The 21,596-nt window shown below is 40.2% G+C and overlaps 1 protein-coding gene across 6 annotated transcripts in view; it reads right to left on the bottom strand.

The window, feature by feature from the left end:
* KCNIP1 (potassium voltage-gated channel interacting protein 1) overlaps nt 1-21,596 on the bottom strand; it is a gene marked incomplete at both ends in the record, with an annotated part of 353,039 nt that overhangs the window by 40,791 nt on the left and 290,652 nt on the right. Inside the window, one exon of one of the 6 annotated variants that reach the window (XM_080699438.1) lies at nt 18,287-18,395. The exons of the other annotated variants lie outside the window; for them this stretch is intronic. Within the exon in view, the coding sequence (XP_080555564.1) occupies nt 18,287-18,395 (109 nt within the window). Of the gene's footprint in view, nt 1-18,286; nt 18,396-21,596 lie in introns of those variants that run through there. 6 annotated transcript variants of the gene reach the window in all.

Raw genomic sequence — 21,596 nt, 5'->3', positions numbered from 1 at the left:
CTGTAAGTCTTAGCCCAGCCCTTGGGTGACTTCTCAAGATAGAGCCTGAGCCCTGGAACTCCACTTCTTGGGTTTGACTCTCCACTCCCTGCTTCATCTGAGTTTTATCTATAAAATGAGGAACAAACTGGGGTTTATCTCATAGGCATGAAGACTAAGTGAAATAGCGTGTACAGTTGGCCTTCCATATTGGCGAGTTCTGCATCTGTGGAGATTCAACTAATCCCAGATCAAAAACACTTGAAAAAAATTGTATCTGGACTGAGCACAAGCAGATGACTCTTGTTGTGACTATTCCCTAAACACTACAACTGTTTGCGTAGCATTTATATTGTGTCAGGTGATACAAGTCACCTAGAGGTGGTTTAAAGTACACAGGAGATGCCGGGCTAGACAGGAGGATCATGCAGGTTCAAAGCCAGCCTCAGCTACTTAGTGAGGCTCTCAGCAACTTAGTGAGACCCTGTTTCCAAATAAAATATAAAATAGGTCTGGGAGTATAGCCCAGAGGCAGAAGGCCTCTGCGTTCCACCCCCAGTACCACCACCAAAAAAAAAAAAAAAAAAAAAAGGAGTATACAGGAGTTACATGCAAGTATTCCATTTTATATAAGGGACTTGAGTATCTGAGGACTTTGGTAACTGTGGAAGGTCTGGAACCAACCTCTCATAGATAACCAGGGGCAACTCTATAATGTATATAAGGTATACAAGAATTTTGCCTGGGACATGGAAAGAACTTAACAAATTTACCTTTTATTACAGCATGGCCATTTTTTTTTCTCTTGGAAAATCTTTTTGGTCCATTTTTTTTTCTTTTGCAGTACTGGAGATGGAACCTGGGGACATTCTACTTCTGAGATATACCCCCATCCCTATTTTTATTCTTTATTTTTAAGCAGAATCTCACTGAGTTGCAAAGGGTCTCAATGAGTAGCTGAGGTTGTCCTCGAACCATGATCTTCCTGTCTCAGCCTCCCAAATGCTTAGATTACAAACGTGTGCCACCACACCCTTTTTTAACCTTGTCATTACTTTATATCTCTCCTTGGGCTACCAGCTGTCCTTGTTGTCTTCAGTCCATTAACTCTGTCATTTATAAATACTCTGTTCAGGCTAATGCAATGTTGGTGAAGGGTTGCTCCATGTCAGGGAAATAACCCTCTTGATTTTCATTTCATGCCACCCATAGGAGATAGTAACAATTTACCTACCTTGCAGATTTTTTTGTGGTACTAGAGGTTGAACCCAAGGGGCATTTTTACCTCTGTGCTAAACCCCCAGCCCTATTTTACTTTATTTTGAGAAAGAATCTCATTGTTTCTGACCACTAGCCTCAAACCTGCAATCCTCCTGTCTCAGCCTCCCAAGTACAAGGATTCCAAGTGTGCACCACTGTAACTGAACACTGCAGATTTAAAAAATGAGTTTCAGGAAGGTGACATCCACTTTCTAAGGTAACAACATGCAAAATACAGTGTTGGGATTCACAGCCTGGCCTCTGATTCAGGAGGTTCTTGGTATAGTATGTGACACATCCCCTCTTCCCCTAAAGCTGATGTCCTCAGGAGGCACAGCTTAGGGTGACTTCCAAAAAGGACAAACATGCCTCAACCATCTTCTAGCTTTAAAAATAAGCAAATGTGAAAGCAGCCAGTGGTCTAAAGCCAGCATGTTATTTCAGTATTATAATCAGGCTCACTCACTGACAGAATGATTGCCTAGTCAGGTATTTGTTTTTAAGACCAATTCAAAAGCAACCAGAGGCTAGAAGTAATGGGATGGAGACAGGTACGTATCAATGGAGACTCCCTGGAAGACCAGGGAGGGAATGAAGGGGAAGACCACACCCAGTGGGTTTCACAGAGGCCTGGGGTCTTGGCATCAGAGACTGAGAAGGGGAAGTTCACAGAGAAGAAGGAGGAGATAGAGAGGGCGGATCTGTGGACAGCCTTGACTTTTTATTCTTGAATGCTGCCTTGAGGGAAATAAAGGCTCAGCACTGCAGTGCGTACTCATTTTAAGGGCATTAGATCAATGGAGTTCTGCATTGACTATACTAAATAAGTGACTAGGTGTGGGACACTGAGCACTTCATTGCAGAAAACCTCAAATGCCCTGCTACAGAGATACTGGGAAAGTAGCTAGATACACTGCTTGACAGCTAGGTTCATGGACATTCTCAGGCTAGGTTCAGCTGGGGGATGGTTTTTGGGAGAGTGGGGATACGTCCCACCCCAACTCAAGCATGAGATGGGGTGCTGTGACTCTCCTCTGTGTGTGGAGTCCCCGGAGAATGGAGGACACAGAAAACTGGCAAAGTGTTCATTAGCTAAGCTGACTCCTAATGGCCAATGATTATAGGAAATTACCTAATTGGACACCAAATTAAGCCATGGGAGCCAGAGCTTGCCCCTGGACCAGCTGAATCGCCTCCCCATCAATGCCGCTCCTCTCTCTTATTCTGACCTGTGCTTACCTCTTGCTTCTCTGCCATTTCCGTTTCTCCCTTCTCTCCTTTCTTTTTTACCTCTCATCTCCATATCTTGTCATTCCTCTTCTCTTTCCTCTCTAGTCTCTTCTGCAGTTGAACATACTATCCACCTACAAAACCAATTTATTTCTATAATATATTTTATATTCAGTTATCTTAATTTAAAGAGCAGGTGGTGATTCTTCTCTGTCGATGCCCAGCAATTTGCCCCATTACCTCTAGCCTTTGAATGCTAACATTCCAATATGACTTTGTCCCGAGGATGAAGTGGGAATGGGAAGGAGAGAGGGTGGTGGGCACTTTCACTTTATCTGCATTGTAAAGGGTAGTTTATTTATTTTTTATTTTTTGGTGGTACTGGGGATGGAACTCAGAGGCTTTCTACCTCCTAGCTATATTCCAAGACCTTTTTTATATTTTATTTGGAAACAGGGTCTCACTAAGTTGCCAAAAGCCTCACTAAGTAGCTGAGGCTGGCTTTGAACCCGTACGATCCTCCTGTCTCAGCCTCCCAAGCGCGGGATTACAAGAGTGCGCCACCAAGCCCGGCTGTAAAGGGTAGTTTAAAAAAAACGAGAATCCACTTGTGTATGACTCATGTAATTGAATAGGAATAAAAGGGGATCTTAAAAAAACAGGTGAGTTGAATAGTTTGCTTCTCTTTTTTAAAGAGGCTCAGTTCAGTTCAATGCAGTGACTCTTACATGTATATGGCTCTCTTTTCTCAGAATCTGTGATCTCAGAATATTAAAACTTAAAAGATATATTGAGATCACTAAATAGATTGCAAAACTCTAATTATCCTGTGTGTCTTCTGCACTGGATTTAGGGAATTCTTGCAGGGTGGGAAAGGGCAGGTGGCAGCCTAAGATCTGGAGTCTTAGCCGGGCGTGGTGGCGCATGCTTGTAATGCTGGTACTTGGGAGGCTGAGACAGGAGGATCGCACAGGTTCAAAGCCAGCCTCAGCTACTTAGTGAGGCTGTCAGCAACTTAGTGAGACCCTGTTTCCAAACAAAATAGAAAATAGGTCTGGGAGTGTAGCCCGAAGGTAGAAAGCCTCTAGGTTCCATCCCCAGCACCACAAAAGAAAAGAAGAAGAAGAAGAAGAAGAAGAAGAAGAAGAAGAAGAAGAAGAAGAAGAAGAAGAAGAAGAAGAAGAAGAAGAAGAAGATCTGGAGTCTGTTTCATTTTGTTACTCAGGGGCTGTATCATTCCTAAAGAAAAATGAGACAGGAAAGTACCATGTCCCTGAATGCTTCCTTTCTGGTCTCAAAACTCTTGTCAAGTTAAGGAAACAAAATTGGGTGGAAAGTCCAGACACATCTAGAGACCACTGGCTTTCTCTCATGCACACTGGGAATTGGGGCAAGCTAGTGTTATCTGTATAAATTTATTTCTTGCATGTACACTGGGATAATTGTTCCTTGGGGTGCTGGTCATACAAGCAGACTAAGCAGCCAATGCTGATGATGTTACTGCTTTTGTGGTCTAACATATAAAACCTTTCTTTGAGTGGAGACCAGCATATAAATGAAGACGTCTGTAAATGTACCTGTAAATGTAGAGAGGATACATATCACTTGTCTATCCAGCTACCACTGAACAAAACACTGAAGGAGCAGAGATATTGCTTGGAAAAGCACCACGAGGGACAGAGGTGCTGCCAACCTGTTAGCATTAAACTCTTCCTGGAGCAGCCATTGATCTCTCGTAAGCTCTCTCCAATAAATCATGTCTCACATGCTGTCTACACGCACTCTCTTGAGCCTGTCTGTAATCTACCCTACTGCCCTGACCCAACTGGAATGTGGACAGGGTGTCTTCAGCTGTGGTTAAGTGGAGGTGGTGGGCCTCAGCTTGGACAGATGTTGCTATCCCTTTGAGATCAGAAAGATTGGGAAGGTTCTGAACCCAGAATGAGCTCTCCTGATTGGAGGAGGGGGAAGCAATTGCTTGTCATAGAAGTAGAAGAATCTGAGAGTCAGAGCTGGGAACCCATCCAAAGTAGGAGACAGGGTTTTCCTCTTGCAGAGTGAGAGGTTCGAGAAAACCCCTACCATCTACCTCGAAAGAGAAGGTAACATCTTAAACTTCGACAGTGCAAAAATGGTAAAACAATGAAAAAATCTGGGAGACAGAAGGATGGGAGAAGTAGAAGAAAGTAAAAATGTCCACGTCTTCTGATACTTCAGAGGAGACGCATAGCAGACACTGCTTAAAGGCAATACTTAAGCAATCAAGTATTAGATGTGTCACTTAAAGTACAACTCTATCTGCAGAAGAACTAAAAATAACTAACAGAATCTGGAAGGAGAGGAAGGAGAAAATAAAATAGAGGTTTGGGGCTAAGGCTGTGGAGGACTAGTACACTTTGTTCATTCAGTGGTGGATAAGGAGCAAATGTTACCAGGGTTTTTTTTTTTTTTTTTTTTTTTTCAGTACATACTGGCTAAGCCACCCATATTCCTTTCTTTCATCCCTGGTCCCTGATAGTTACACACAGAGGGCCTAACACTTAAGGGTAAATTCCTCCAGCTCATGCTGGTGGAGACAGGGCACCTAGGCTGTTACTTTTCATCGTTCTTGGGATTCCTGAGAAAAATCCAACCCAAGTTTTCACTTTATCAGCATTCTAGATCAATAGGTCTATCCAGACCTAAAATTTTAAGTGCATGTAGTTATATTGTGTTGTAGAAAATAAAGAATTTTTTTGTGGTACTGGGGGTGAAATCCAGGGGCTCTTCTACCTCTGTGCTATACTCCCAGACCTATTTTTATACTTTATTTGGAAACAGGGTCTCACTAAATTGCTGAGAGCCTCACTCAGTAGCTGAAGCTGGCTTTGAACCTGTGTGATCCTCCTGACTCAGCTTCCCAAGTGCTGGGATTACAAAAGTGCACTACCATGCCCAGCTCAATAAAGAATAATTTTGAGAAGAACCATATAGTATTTTCCTAAGGCGGTCATAACAAATCACTGCAAACTGAATGGCTTAAACGAATAGAAATGTATTCTCAGAACTGGAAGACAGGAGTTCCATATCAATCTCAGTGGGCTCAGATCTAGGTCTTGGTAAGGTCAGGCTTCTTTTATAGGCTCCATAGGTGACTCATTCATTGGCTTCTGTAGCTTCTGGTGGCTGCAAGCTCTCATTGGCTTATGGCCACATCACTCAAAACCTGCTTATATTTTCACATTGCCTCCTCCTCCTCCTTTTTTCTTTCTTTTTTGATAATAGGAATTGAACCCAGGGGCATTCTACCTCCAAGTCACATCACAGCCTTATTTTTTATTCTTTATTTTGAAATAGGGTCTCATTAAGTTGTGGAGGGCCTCACTAATTAGCTGAGGCTGGCTTTGAACCTGCCATCCTCCTGTCTCAGCCTCCCAAGTACTGGGATTACAAGCGTGAGCCACCACGCCTGGCTTCACATTGTCTTTTTCTAAGTATAACCTTCGACTGTCTATTAAATAATATAATGACATTTAGGACCCACCCGGATAATTCAGGATAATCTCATCTCATGATTCTTAACTTGGTTACATCAGCAAATAACTCTTTATAAGTTCCAGGGATTAGGACCTGATAGCATTGGGTGGCCATTATTCAGCTCACTGCAACTGTATTGGGTTATGAGCACTTTACTAAGAGGAATAATATAGATAGTCATGGTGCAGAAATGGTGATATTCCAGATGTCCCAGGCATGGTTCAAACATGATTTAGGCTGCATTTGAATGGCAGAAAGTGCTCTGGAGTGGGACCTTCAGACTTGAATTGAATTTTGAAATCATTTCCTAGTCATGTGGCTTTAAATTCAACACTTGAGAGGTTCAGCTTTTTAAAGCTATAACATTCGTTCAACAATTGCATCAAACCTTTATATCTCATAGAAATGCTATGATATCCAATTCAAACACTGGATGGGCAGACATTTCTTGAGCTATAAAGGATTAGCTGATAAGTCTATAAGAAATGGTTTAATCTGGATATATGCAGATAGTTGGCTTCCTTTGAGTCATCTTTCAAACCTTATGCTGTCAAGTAAATCCAGAAAGTCTCCAGAGTATCACTACATGTTTCATGCAATGTAGAATGAATAGAACATTGATGCTGAGGACCCCAATGCACATGTACCTGGATTATCATGACTTCCCCAAGAATTTAAATGACTATTATAGCTACGTTTTTGTGCTTAAAGTCATGCTTAGCTTCTATCATTCTTGATTTATGGACAAGAGATGGACAAAGCAGGTTATGGACAGATGTAACAAAGTTTCCCTATATTTAGATAAATATAAGATATGGCAGCAGGCTAGGCATGGTGGTGCATGTCTATAGTTAGTTCTTGGGAGATTAAGACAGGAGGATCACAGATTCAAAGCCAGCCTCAGCAATTTAGCAGGACCCTCAGCAACTTAGTGATACCCTGTTTCAAAATTAAAAATAAGTTTTTTTTTTCAAAATGGCGAGTGAGGGACACAGCACTTCTCAGTAGCTGAAGCAAATAAAGTTTAAATACTTAGAAAGCAGTGTCTTAATCAACAAAATAAATACATACCAGGAACCAAAACACATCCAGGTACCTCGGCGGAACCCTGAACTTGAAGAAGAAGAACAATGATCGGACACAGGACCTGCTGCAGATACAATCGGAACGCTGATTGGAACGCCGATCGGCGGGCTGCTTTTGCAGCTGCCCGAGGAGCTGCCTGCCCGATATTACCGCGGCAAGATAATTCGGGACTAAAAACGGACTTAGGACCGCATCTTAAGCAGCGAGCAGCACCACATCAGAATTCTGTGCGCTCACCAGCGACCGGATCACAACTGCATAGAGACTCCCACGGATTCCTGCACCAAGTCAGGTACCTGAGGGCGCCCTGGTAAGTTGGGGTCCTAGCGTGTGCGCAGCCCCAACCCCCCAGCACGGGCCCAAGCCTCAGAACCGAGCACTCTCCTCGCGCACCTTGCCTGCGCCACGGTCCCCTGCTAGTAGTCAGTGCCTGTACCACTGCCACCCCTAAATTGGAGCCTGCTTGTGTGTCTAGCCCCTGCCACCTTGCCAGAGCCTGCCTTCCAGGCTGCAAAAGCCCTGGGTGACCCAGAAATCTCCTTGGGGCACCCCCAGCTTCTACGTCCCGCGGGAGGCAGAGACCATTGCTGGACACCGCGCACTGGACCCTTGATCACCTACCCTGCACCCCTGGCCCACCGCTGGGTGTTCCCACCCTCCTGGTAGCCAGATGCTTAGTTCTAAGCGAGAACACAGCTCAATACACCTTGGAAGAGCATACCAGCAGCAATAGACAGCTGCATCCACTCTCACTTGGGTCCAGTATTAGCAGCGCATCCAGCCTGCACTCTCGGAATAGGCAGAGCTCTGGCAGTAAGTGTGGGCATCCAGGAACCAGCATCCATTTGCCCAGGGTATATCTTGGGACCACACCAGCTAGCCCAGCTGGAATTTCCAGAGACACAAGAAAATCGATCGGGCCACAATATCTGCACAGGACCTCAGGGGGAGGTTCCAATTATACTTTGGTCATTCTCCACCCCTGCTGTAGGGAAGCACAGGCTGGAGGCTAGGGTGGTGAGTGCAGAGGTGCTGACCACAGGTTAGAATTTCGCAGAACCTGGTGAATTGTACAGAATCAAATAACAGTGAAACAAGACATCCGGACACATAAACCTAAAGCAGCTAAAGGAGAGAAAGGTGTCCAAATACCCAGAGTGACCTAAGAAGATAAAAATAGAGTACAAAGAAAACTAAGAGACATTGGATGGTATTCTGAAAGCTACCAAAGCCATCAGATACGCACATATTATATGGACCTGACCCCATATGCGTAAATAAGGAGGACTGTTTGTTTTACTTTTAATGTGGATGTTTTGTTTTATTTTGCTTTTACAGAGCTTTTGTTTTGGTATGGTTATTGGTGTTTTATTTTTTTTCTTTTAACCCACACTTCTTTTACTTTAACATATATATATATATATATATATATATATATATATATATATATACATACATACATACATTGGATAGTTTGCCTTATTTTTTTATTTCACACAGCTGCTAGTTCCTTTTATTTTATTCTTGTTCTTTTTTCCTCTTCCTCTTTCCTTCCTTTTTTTTCATTCTCCTCCTTTGATTGGCTTTCCTTCCTTTTTCTTGGATTACATAATAGTCTTGGTATCTTGTGTGGATTCTTTTTTTTTATGTTTGTATGCTCCTTCCATCATCCCTATTTACAAACCTTCCCACACTAACCTACATACTTTTCTCCCCCAAAACTTTTCCCCATAATATGCCTCCTGGTTTAATACTCAAAGTATTTCTTATATCCATAATTACTCTACTAACGACAAGAGTCCTAGTAGTTAACTCTCTCTCTCATTCCTAGCAAGTTATTACCTTATCATACTTAAAGTCTTTCTCAGCCTAACATATCCTCTACCTAATCCGACTCCTTTACCAATCACCCTAGCTCCTCACACATCACCCGCCCTCAACACTGGAAAGGCTCTGCTGACTAGCCAATACCCCTAAACTCCTAATATTAAGATTTGACTATGCACATTACTCATGAACGATGGGTAGAAGTCAGAAAAACAGGACAGAGAACGCTATAAATATGAGAACCAGGAATTATGAAGAGACAGCAGAAATCACGAATACTGACCTACTAGAAATGCAAGAAGGGGAGTTCAGAATCTTGATGTTCATTATGATGAAAGGATTTAAAACAAGTATAGAGGAGGTTAAAGGTGAATTAGAAACACTAAAAAAGAATCAAAAAGAGGTCTGGAATGAAATGAAAGAGGCAATAAGTGAAATGAAGACAGCAATAGAAAGAAATTCTGGAAGATTAGATGAAATGGAAAACAGAATATCAATATTAGAAGACAGTACATCCCAAACCGAAAACACAGTCAGCAATATACAGAAATCTTTACAGCAACAAAACCTAAACATCCAGCAATTATGGGATAATATGAAGCGCCCTAATTTACGGATAATAGGCATTGATGAAGGGATAGAGGTACAGACCAAGGGCATCTGTAATATCTTCAAGGAAATAATCTCAGAGAATTTTCCAAATATGGAAAGAGACTTGAATCTTCAAGTCCAGGAGGCATACAGAACTCCACTGAGACAGGACCAAAGAAAAACCACTCCACGCCACATAATAACCAAATTGACCAGCATAGAGGCCAAGGAAGGAATCTTAAAAGCAGTGAGAACAAAAGGACGGGTGACATATAGAGGCAAAACAATAAGAATCACCCCAGACTATACAACCAAGGTCAGGAATGCTAGGAGAGACTGGTACGACGTGATTCAGAACCTGGAAGAAAATAACTTCCAACCAAGGCTCATCTATCCAGCAAAACTACTATTCAAGATCAATGGGGAAACCAAAGTCTTTCAGGATAAACAGAATCTCAAAAAATTCATGAATTCAAAGCCAACACTAGAGAAAATTCTTAAAGAAATAAACCACAAGGAAGAAAAAAGAAGCAGACTTCAGAATAAGAGAAGAGAGGAAGTTAATAAGTGGGCCATTTAAGTAAAGAAGAAAGATGACACCACCCAAGAGTAGACAGAACGCAAAATGGCAGAAAACAAAAATCATATTTCAATAATATCTCTTAATGTCAAAGGACTTAACTCACCAATCAAAAGACATAGACTGGCAATGTGGATTAGGAAACATAATCCAAATATATGCTGTCTGCAAGAAACTCACCTCACAGCCAAAGACATTCACAGGCTGAACGTGAAAGGATGGAAAAAGATATACCATGCCACCAGTGACCAAAAAAGAGCAGGGGTAGCAACCCTGATATCCAACAAAACGGACTTTAAACTAAAACACATCAAAAGAGACAAATCAGGGCACTTCCTTTTATTAAAAGGAACAATACACCAAGAAGATATAATGATAGTAAATATTTATGCCCCAAATATGGGTACAACCACATTTGTAAAACAAACCCTTCTGGACATAAGATCTCAAGTAGACCCAAATACAATAATTCTGGGAGACTTTAATACGCCTCTCACACCACTGGATCGATCTTCAAGGCAAAAGATGAGTAAAGACGCTTTAGAACTAAAGGAAACCATAAACCAAATGGACCTAATAGACGTTTTCAGAGTATTTCAACCAGGAACTACAGAATACACTTTCTTCTCAGCAGCCCACGGAACCTTCTCCAAAATAGATCACATCCTGGGACACAAAGAAAATACCAGCAAATTAAAAAAATGTAATATAATTCCATGCATCTTTTCAGACCACAATGGAATAAAAGTGGAAATCAACAACAGGAAACTCGAAAGAAAGTATTCAAATTCATGGAGAATGGATGATACACTATTGAATAACGAATGGGTAAGAGCAGAAATTAGGGGAGAAATAAAGAAATTTATGGAAACAAACAAAAACAGAGACACAACCTACCAAAACCTATGGGACACCATGAAGGCAGTACTAAGAGGAAAGTTTATTGCATTGAGTGCCCACATAAAAAGGACGGAGAACCACCAAGTAAAGAACCTAATGACACAACTTAAGGATCTAGAAATTCTGCAACAGTCTATTCCCAAAGCCAGCAGAAGACAAGAAATCATCAAAATTAGAGAAGAAATAAATGAAATAGAGAACAACAACAAAAAAAAAACAATTCAAAGAATCAATAAAACAAAAAGTTGGTTCTCTGAAAAGATTAATAGAATTGATAAACCCCTGGCCAACCTAACCAAAAGAAAAAGAGAATCAACTCAAATTATCAAAATTAGAAATGAAAAAGGAGATATCACCACAGATAGTGAAGAAATTCAAAATATTATCAGAAACTACTTTAAAAATTTATACTCCAATAGATTTGAAAACCTGGATGAAATTGACAGATTTCTAAGCACAGTTAACCTTCCTACACTCAACCAAGAGGACATAGCAAGCCTAAACCAACCAATAACAACCAAAGAAATAGAAATGGCAATAAAAATTCTTCCACCAAAGAAAAGCCCAGGCCCAGATGGGTTCCCAGCTGAATTCTACAAAACCTTCAGTGAACAACTAATACCAATACTTCATAACATGTTCCGGGAAATTGAAAGAGATGGAACTCTTCCAAATTCCTTCTATGAGGCCAGTATCACATTAATCCCCAAACCAAATAAAGATACCTCAAGAAAGGAAAACTACAGACCAATATCCTTAATGAACATAGATGCAAAAATTCTAAACAAAATACTAGCTATACGCATTCAAAACTATATCAAGAGAATAATACACCATGACCTAGTCGGTTTCATCCCAGAAAAACAAGGCTGGTTCAACATACGCAAATCAATACATGTTATTCACCACATAAATAGAACCAAGAACAAAAACCAAATCATCATAGCAATAGATGCTAAAAAGCATTCGACAAAATCCAACACCCATTTATGTTAAAAACACTGCAAAAAATTGGGATAGAACGAAAGTACTTCAACATCATCAAGGCAATATACTGCAAACCCAAAGCCAACATTATATTGAATGGGAAAAAAACTGCAAGAATTTCCGCTACAGTCAGGAACAAGACAAGGATGACCACTATCACCACTCCTTTTCAGTATAGTCCTTGAGACTCTTGCTGCAGCAATCAGACAAGAGAAGGAAATCAAAGGAATCCACATAGGAAGAGAGGAAGTAAAATTATCCTTATTCGCAGATGACATGATCCTTTATCTGGAAGACCCAAAGAACTCAACCAAAAGACTTCTGGAGCTGATTGACAAATTCAGCAAAGTCGCAGGTTACAAAATCAACCTAAAGAAATCAGTGGCCTTTCTTTATGCCAACAACGAATCCACAATGAAAGAAACAAAAACAACAATTCCATTCACTATAACCTCAAAACCAGTAAAATACCTAGGAATAAACCTAACCCAAGATGTAAAAGACCTCTACAACAAAAACTATAAAACATTATTAAAGAAAGAAATAGAAGAAGACCTTGGAAGATGGAAAGATCTCCCGTGCTCATGGATAGGCAGAATAAATATCATCAAAATGGCCATTCTGCCAAAACTGATCTATAGGTTCAATGCAATTCCCATTAAAATACCAGTGACATTCTTCAGAGACCTAGAAAAATCAATCATGAACTTCATATGGAGAAAGAAAAGGCCTAGAATAGCCAAAGCAATTCTCAATAACAAGAAACATGCAGGAGGCATTACAATCCCAGACTTCAAACTATACTATAGAGCAATAGTAGTAAAAACAGCATGGTACTGGCACAAAAACAGATATACTGACCAGTGGATTAGAATAGAAGATACAGAAACAAACCCACACATCTTTAGTCAATTAATCTTTGACAAAGGGGCCAAACACATATGCTGGAGAAAAGACAGCCTTTTCAACAAGTGGTGCTGGGAGAACTGGCTATCCATTTGTAAAAAGATGGATCTAAACCCCTATATCTCACCTAACACAGGAATCAACTCAAGATGGACCAAAGACTTAGAAATTAGACCTGAGACTGTGAAGTTAGTAGAGGAGAACATAGGTTCAACACTACAACATATTGGCACAGGCAGTAACTTTCTCAACAAAACCTCCAAAGCTCAGGAAATTAAAGCAAGAATAAACAAGTGGGATAACATCAAACTAAAAAGTTTCTTCTCATCAAAGGAAACTATCAATAACCTAAAGAGGAAGCCTACAGAATGGGAAAGGATCTTTACCAGCCACCATTCTGATAGGGGGCTAATATCCAGAGTATACAAAGAGCTCAAAAGACTCTACACTAGCAAAACAAACAACCCAATCAAGAAATGGGCAAATGAACTAAATAGACACTTCACAAAAGAAGAGATACAAAGGGCTAATAGATACATGAAAAGATGTTCTTCATCACTGGCCATCAGGGAGATGCAAATCAAAACTACACTAAGATTCCATCTAACCCCAGTCAGAGTGGCAAGCATAAAGAAATCAAACAACAACAAATGCTGGCGAGGATGTGGGGAAAGAGGAACTCTTTTACACAGTTGGTGGGAGTGCAAACTAGTTCAGCCACTATGGAGATCTGTGTGGAGATTCCTAAGAAAGGTGGGAATAGATCCACCATATGATCCAGCTATACCACTCCTGGGTATCTTTCCAAAGGGGTTGAATTCAGAGAAATACAGCAACATATGCATACCTATGTTCATAGCAGCACAATTTGTAATAGCCAAAATATGGAACCAACCCAGATCACCATCAACAGATGAATGGATAGCAAAACTGTGGGAAATACACACAATGGAATTCTATTCAGCCATAAAGAAGAACAAAATTATATCATTTGCAAGAAGATGGAAAGCCCTGGAGAGCATCATGTTAAGTGAGATCAGCCAAGCACGGAAGGAGAAGATACACATGTTTCCTCTAATATGCCCAAACTAGAAAACACAAAGGATACCAGTGGGACTCCAGATATTAGAGGGGAAATACTAGCTAAGTTTTAATGGAAAGATAGGAGAGGAGAAAGGCCGATCTTGATTAATGAGGGTCTACACCTGAACATGTGTAAAATTATGAATAAGACATGTTTAACCTGGACAACCATTGGTGGGAAGGGGGAAGAGAAAATGGGGGCGGGGGGGGGGGAGAGGGCACCAAATAGAGTGTAAATGTATACTATTTTTGTTCAATAAAAAATTGTTAAAAAAATTAAAAATAAAACAGAGCAAAATTAAAATTAAAAATTAAATATGGCTCAGAGGTAGAATATCCTTGGGTTCAATTCCCAGTACCATATATACATATATATATATATATATATATATATATATATATATATATATAGAGAGAGAGAGAGAGAGAGAGAGAGAGAGAGGGAGAGAGAGGGGGGGAACTGATATAAACCTTCTGACTCAGCTGGTGATTTGACCTGGAATAGTTGCCATGGCAGAACCAGAAAACATGGCTCTTTGGGGAAGAGTGCTCTCACCTGGCAAGGGTAAAGTTGTGTAAAGCTGGCCAAACAAGCAATGGTCAAGAAGAAAGGGAGTTAATTCACAAGTAACAGTCTCTGAAGCTTCTGGAAAACATCATCTGTATCCTGCCTTAATCTTCTCTCTGCAGCCTCTCCCATCCTTTCTTTGGTGAAAGTTGTGATGCTCTTGGCTAATTAGAATCCTTGGCAGTAAAGGCTGGATATGCATTATGGCATAGCACATAGGTCAAAGGTCATTCTCTATCCTGGAAGTGTCTATCACAACCTTCAAATCCAAAGGGAAGCATTATACTGCCAAGGAGGACTGACAAACTTTAGACCAAAGACACAAGGCATGGATTTAATTTTTTTTCTCAGATGAATAGTATATTATTTTATTTGGAATATTCTCAGGCCAAAAATAATCCAGCATTTATGAAGCACCAGCTGTGTGATAGGTAAGAAGCTTGGCACTTATATTACCCTTATATTCTTTCATTTAATCATCACATCAACTATATAAGAGCATTAGTGCTATTGTCATGAATCAAATTGTACTCTCCCAAGGTTAAAAAATTGAATTGTGTCTCCTCAAAAGATTTGTTGGAGTCCTAACCCTGGCTACTGAAATGGAATCATTGCAGATGTAATCAATTTATTATGAGATCACTAGGGTGGGCCCTGATCTAAAATGACTGACATCCCTATAAAAGGTAGAAAATGCCACGTGAAGATACAAACACACTGGGGGAGGCCATGTGATAGAGGAGGAAGATGGAGGCGGAGGCAAGAGTGATGCTGTCACAAACTGATGACAACATAGAGCTGCCAAAAGCTGAAAGAGGAGAGGAGGGTCCTTCCCAAGAGGCTCCAGACTCTATGGGAATTTGCCAGCACCTTGATTCCAGGCTTTAAGCCTCCAAAACTACGAGAGAATAAATTCTGGCACTTAAGCCACAAAGATTGTAGTAATTTATTATGGGGCTCCTATGAAATTAAGACAATTACCATACCCATTTAATTACTTTATAAATGAAGAGATGGAAGTTAGGGAGAGGAAGTTAGGGAGGAGGGACTTGTCCAAGGTGACACAACTAATAAATGACACAATCAGCACTGGAACTAGTTCCGAGAAAGACTAACAATGGGTTCTTTAGAGATGTCCTATTTCTCTCCTGAGAGTGATGCCATCATATTGGTCTCAAAGCCCTTAGTGGAAGATGTTACTCTCACCTTTGTTCTAACTTCAATAGATGAACAGAGTTTCCCACATCATAAACACATGTAAGAGGACACTTTTGACCATATGGAGAGGGCTCTAGCATGACACCCCACGTGTGATGTAGACTTAATGAAAAGTCACAGATTCCATCTGGAACTGGCTTGCTTGCTGAGGTACTTGGTGTACAAAACAGAGGGAGAAATTTTAGAGACACTGCCTCACCTTGCTATTGCTGCATCTCTGGAAAATTATTTGAACGTCTCTAAATTTGTCTTCTTCCTCCTATAAAAGGCATTATTTAATTTCTTTCATCCAGAGTGTGGTTTTGAAGGTGATGTTAGCCCATGGATATAAAAGCACTTACTTGGTACATTATAGGTTCTGAATAAATATTAATCCCTTTATTTTTCTTTCCCTTGGGTTCCTAGAGATAGTTTTAAACATATATTCTCTATTTTATCTCAGATCTCATTATTATAACATTAGATGAATGACTGATATCTTCTCTGGTGATAAAGTTAAAAAAACTGCAGTCTTGAGAAGCTATCATGAGAGAAAGAAGATGGATACTTATGGATATGGAAAGCAAGAGTACATGAGATTTCTACTGCCACCTTTAGTCTTTACAAGGAAGAAGGCAGCTCTTGTGTTAATTTGTAATCTCAGTGAGTGACTGGTCTGAAGCTCTGAACAGTACTGGGGCATATTCTTTTGGAATCTGGTAGAGAACAGTACTTTGCTCAGTTGTTATGGGTTGGAAAGCAGAGCTGGGTCTTTGAAAGAGCAAAGGAAGGAACCGAGGGCCAGGAAGAATCTCTTATTTGCATACAGCACTATCTTCCAGATTGACAGATTTTAGATGGTTTGTAAGGAAGAAAAAAAGACTTCTGAATGTGTTCCAGCTTTCAAAATACCAGGAAATCAGGGTTATAGAATCAGAATAAGAGACTCAAGTTTTAATCCCCTCACCCCCTTACAGGGCTAACAGATAGACAAATGCAGCTTATCTGGTTGAAGAAAAGATGAAGGGCTTTGAGTCTTCTAATACCCCAACCCACAAATTCAAAGCAGCCTTTGAGACACTCCAGATTTCCATGGAGTAGAGACTTAAACTCATTATACGTAACCAAAGCCTTGACTTTTATAAAGTGATTTGACCAGGATTAAACTGAGATCACAAATAAAAACTAGGTTTCCTCACTTTTGGTCTAGGGCTCATCCTATCTGTCATCTTGCAGTTTAGCTTTTTGGTCTATCTTAGTTTTTATTGGTATTTTAGTTCGTCCTTTATTTACAAACATATCTCATTATTATGTATAATTTAGTCATGTTATGCCTCTTAGGAGAGAAAGTATGCCTTTATTATATAGTTATGGAAGAATACACATTGAATAAGCTTTGTATACATCTTTTATATGCATTGAACATATACTGTTGAAAGCTGGTATTGTTTAATACATTGTTAATTGAATTTGAAATACTTCCAGGAGTCTGTTTTTATGTGATAAAATCATACAAACCATATTTTGTTTAAAATAGCATCTCATATGGAACTTATTTCTTGAGCTTCTTTAACTTTGGAAACCAAACTACTAGCTTCCTTTTTTTGACTTTAAAAGTCTTTATATTTTTAAAATTACTATTTTAATTGTACAAATTTAGTTGTACCATGTGATACTTTGAGAAATATATCCAGGGTGTAATGATAAAATCAAGGTAGCTAACATTTCCCTCTCTTTAAATACTATTTTTTGTGTCAACACGTGGTAATTGCATATATCTATAGGGTACAGTATGACATTTTAATGCATATATACAGTAGGTACTAATCACATCAGGGCAGCTAACATTCCTATTTCCTTATCTTTACTAAAACACATTTAAGTAGAAGTAATGAGTTCTTCTTAGCAGTGGGGGAGACTGTAGTTCACAATAACCAACTATATGTTTTATGCATAACTAGAAGAAAGCTCAAACGCTCCAAACATTAACTTTCTTTTCATAAGCAACACAGTTAACCTGAGTTTATAACTACATTCTTATTAAAGGATGGAAGCTGAAGTCATAGTAGATGAGGGATTTAGAATAAGCACTCCTATGGGGGTTAGAGGAAAGGAATCAATATTTGTTAAATGTTTTCTAATTGTAGCTACTATGGTAGCATCTTACAAATCTTCCCAACTATTTAAAATTAATCAACATGATGCATTTTAAAAGTCTTTGGTTTCTATCAAAACATAGTTATCAGACACTTTCCCGGTGAATTGGGACATATTGTGCTAGTCTCAAACAGCGAATATGTCCCAAGACCCATGTACGTGGGATGGGACGGGGTGTGATCCTAACTCCCTTTCACCCCTCCTTCTCCAGGCGCGGCACATTTCAGCACCACGGGCAGCGCACCACCCAGGTTATACCAGAAGGCACAGATCAATACTGAACTGATTTAACCCGGCTTTTTCAAATCTCCCGGGTCTGGCTCTCTACTGCTACTTTCTGTGAATTTTATCAACCACTTTCACAACCCAGGCCAGAAAACACATTCTTATAAAACGTGGAAGCTCCAGCATTCTCTTACCGTCTGACAAGTCAATTAGTCCGAGGTAGTGCAAAAGTTTCAGAGAGGAACACACGACCACCACTATTCCCAAGGTTTGGAGTCCCTCAGATTCACCCTCTGCCCACATCTTCTCAGAACCCTGGTGCACCAGCAAGACGCCAAACGGACATTTACAGCCAGAAAACTGGGCTTCCAAGCCTCCCTTCCAGCTGTTCTAAGCACAAGCTTATTTTCACCCGTCTCTCGTCCCTCCACTCTCCCTCCCTCCCTTCCACTCCTCCCCGCTCCCTCCACCTCTCTCCACAGCCTAGCTTGAAATCTCTATGTTTCATAGTAATCTTTGCTTTTATTTCCTCTTCTCCCAAGGTAAAATCTCCAAAGGTTTAACCAACCCCTAAACATCTGCTAGTGGAGTATAACTGTAATTGGCAACATCTCATGGCTTATCTCTGGAGGACTCAGAGGGAATGTGTGTCTGTGTACACCATTTCAAAGACATAAAGAAAGACACCTACTGCTTTAGATCTCAGATAAACCTAGAGATGAAAGCTGTTTTTTTTTTTCTTCCAAAAGGTCAATCATTTGTTTTTACTTATTCAGTGAGAAGTCAGACAAGCTGATTCAGGAATGCAGGATGTCCCTGTTTTGACATTATGAAGTATCCCTGGAATCTCTGTGACCAGGAAAGCTATAATAAACTGGGCTCCTTATAACTATGGGTCCATGGTTATATTTTGGGGGGTAGTTTTATATCAGTATCAAAAATTATAAATGGGTAGTTAGGCCAAGTATATGATTCCTGGGCAGCAGTAAAGGAACAAATCTTCTAAAAAGAGACAAAAAATGGGGAAGAAAGAGTGATAGTGATGGCATGTCATAAACTTTAGGGGTCCTATGGCATCAGCAGCAGGCTTGGTGGTAAGGGTGGTCGGCATAGCAAAGACAAGAGACTGAAGTCTTAGAGTCACAGAGACCTGTACTTGGGCAAGGTCCTGGACTATCATGAGGCTGGCCCAGCTTCCTCTTCTGTCAATAAACTTTCCTCAAATAAAAGAACTTGTGCAAAGTGTGGATCTCAAGAAAGTGTAATAATTAGCCCACTGGGCTTAGTGAGATTTGGAGAATTAAAGTATCCAGACACCAGGTACTAAATGAGAAACATGGAGACTTTCAAGTTTCTAGAAATCAGTACTTTGTACTCTGGCCTTCTCTAACCTTTCTCTGTTTTCTACCCGTCCCTTTCCCTCCATGGCTTCCTTTTCACCAACCCTCTGCCATGTAAGGTTGTGTGGCTCCTGGTTCTCTCGCCTCTGCATTTTCCTTCTTTGCAAGCTGATGCAGGCTTACTCCTCCAGATGACAGCTTTGGTCAGATGGCTCCAGTGTCATCTCCTTTCCTGAGCTTCCATCCCATCTTTTCACTTCATACACAGCATCCCACCAACAGGTATTCCTAAGCATCTTTTAGTTGCAAAGAAAAGTGTCAGGAACCAGACTTAATCTTTTGTCACTTTCCTCTGGGAATGAATGACACAGAAAGGGAGGTGGTGGCTGCCACATTCTGCTTTTCTGTAAACATGTAAAAACTTAAATTTTCCCAAGAATTCTTAATTTCAAAGACAGGTATCCCTCTGGATTGTCTCCAAACTCTAAACTTTAGGAGAAGCTGTGTCTCAGGTGAGCCACTTCTATGACAACTAGAAAGACTTCACTACTATAACCTAGAAGTTTCATGTGTCTACTTTCATTCCCAAGAAGACCAAGGGAAACATCAGCTATTTTTTTTAAGGTCTCCAGTATTCTTAGACACCAGAATGTTTACACTTACAAATACCAAGTGTCTCAAATGACTGTAGATTCTCTGGGCTTAAATTTTAGTTCTTCCACCTATTAGCTATGTCAGTTGGAACAAGTCACTCCAACTTTTGGAGCCAATTCCTTATATTGGGATAATGACATAGTATTGTTGCAACATCAAAGTGAGATAATGCCATAAACTGTGTATCAGAGTCCCTGACACCCAGTAAATGGCAGCATAGCATATAGGGTCAGGACACAGCCTCTGTGTGTCCAGACTGCTTTACTGACTCTTAATTCTTCTCTCCACTTTTCTCTGTGACTACTGATGAGGTTGATTAACCCATCTGTGCCTGAGTTTTCTTACCTAAAAAAAGAGATATCACACTGGGCGTGGTGGCACATGCTTGTAATCCCCGCGCTTGGGAGGCGGAGACAGGAGGATTGCGCAGGTTTGAAGCCAGCCGCGCGGGCTTAAGAGACCCTGTTTCCAAAAATAAAAAATAGGTCTGGGAGTGTGGCCCGGAGGTAGAAGGGCTTCCAGGAACCCCAGTACCACCACCACCAAAAAAAAAAGAGATATCATAGTACCTTTTTCTGAGGGTTATTATAAGATTAAAATGAATTATTATTTATATATAGAAGGAAATATATTATTGTTATTGTTGTTATTCATAAATTTGATGAGATAATAATCAGTTGAATCTCATGGAGAAGATATAGACTGAGTATGTATATTAGGAGGTTTATATCTGAGGAACAGAGGTAATGAAGGGTCTATGCATCCTGTTCAAAATTAAAAATTAAAGGCTATTTAAGTTAATTTCTCCTGTGTGCTATATACCAGGAACTTTGTTTCTTTCTCATCTTGTGGAACTTTTTCCTTTTGATTATGGAAATTTCTCTTCTAAACCAGGAACCTTAAATATACTTAAAGAGTTAATGTGGTCTCCCATAAAGTGGGAAAAAGGATATGACAACCTTATGTGGCAGAATAATAAGAGTTACTAAAATGAAAAGCTGATAATTACCCCTTTCCTGGTACTTGCAAAAGAATGTAACTACAAAGAAGCAGCCTGCAGAGGGCCTCGTATCCAGGCAACCACCTGTAGATAAGATGTCCATGAAGGTCACATTTGGCCCTGTAAAAGGTCATGTAGTTCAGTAGCCTACTCAGGAATTTCTCCTTCTCGCTTACCCAACTTCCCCAAGTGACCCTGCAATCACTAGTTGTCCTGCTTGAGCTTCTGTAAGCCAACTTGCCTGCTTTTGCTCTTTGTGTGAAGTCTATAAAATGAGAACTAACATGGAGCTCAGGGCCAGAGTTTTTTGGGAGTTATCTTAACTTCAGCCTGCTAGTGTAATAAATTTCCTAATTTCCACTATAATTGGTGTTGGGCCAATTATTCTAGAGGAGTTCTGCAATACTTACACCTAAAGAAAAACGAGGTATTAGGTTTACAGATGGCTCTTCCAAATATGTAAAAAAGAAAAAATATAGATAGCAGTGGCATATAATTCTTATAGTAAGT

Source organism: Muscardinus avellanarius, assembly GCF_963383645.1.
Source record: "Muscardinus avellanarius genome assembly, chromosome: 7".
Classification (NCBI taxonomy): Eukaryota; Metazoa; Chordata; class Mammalia; order Rodentia; family Gliridae; genus Muscardinus; species Muscardinus avellanarius.
This window is presented reverse-complemented; position numbering and strand designations above follow the sequence as displayed.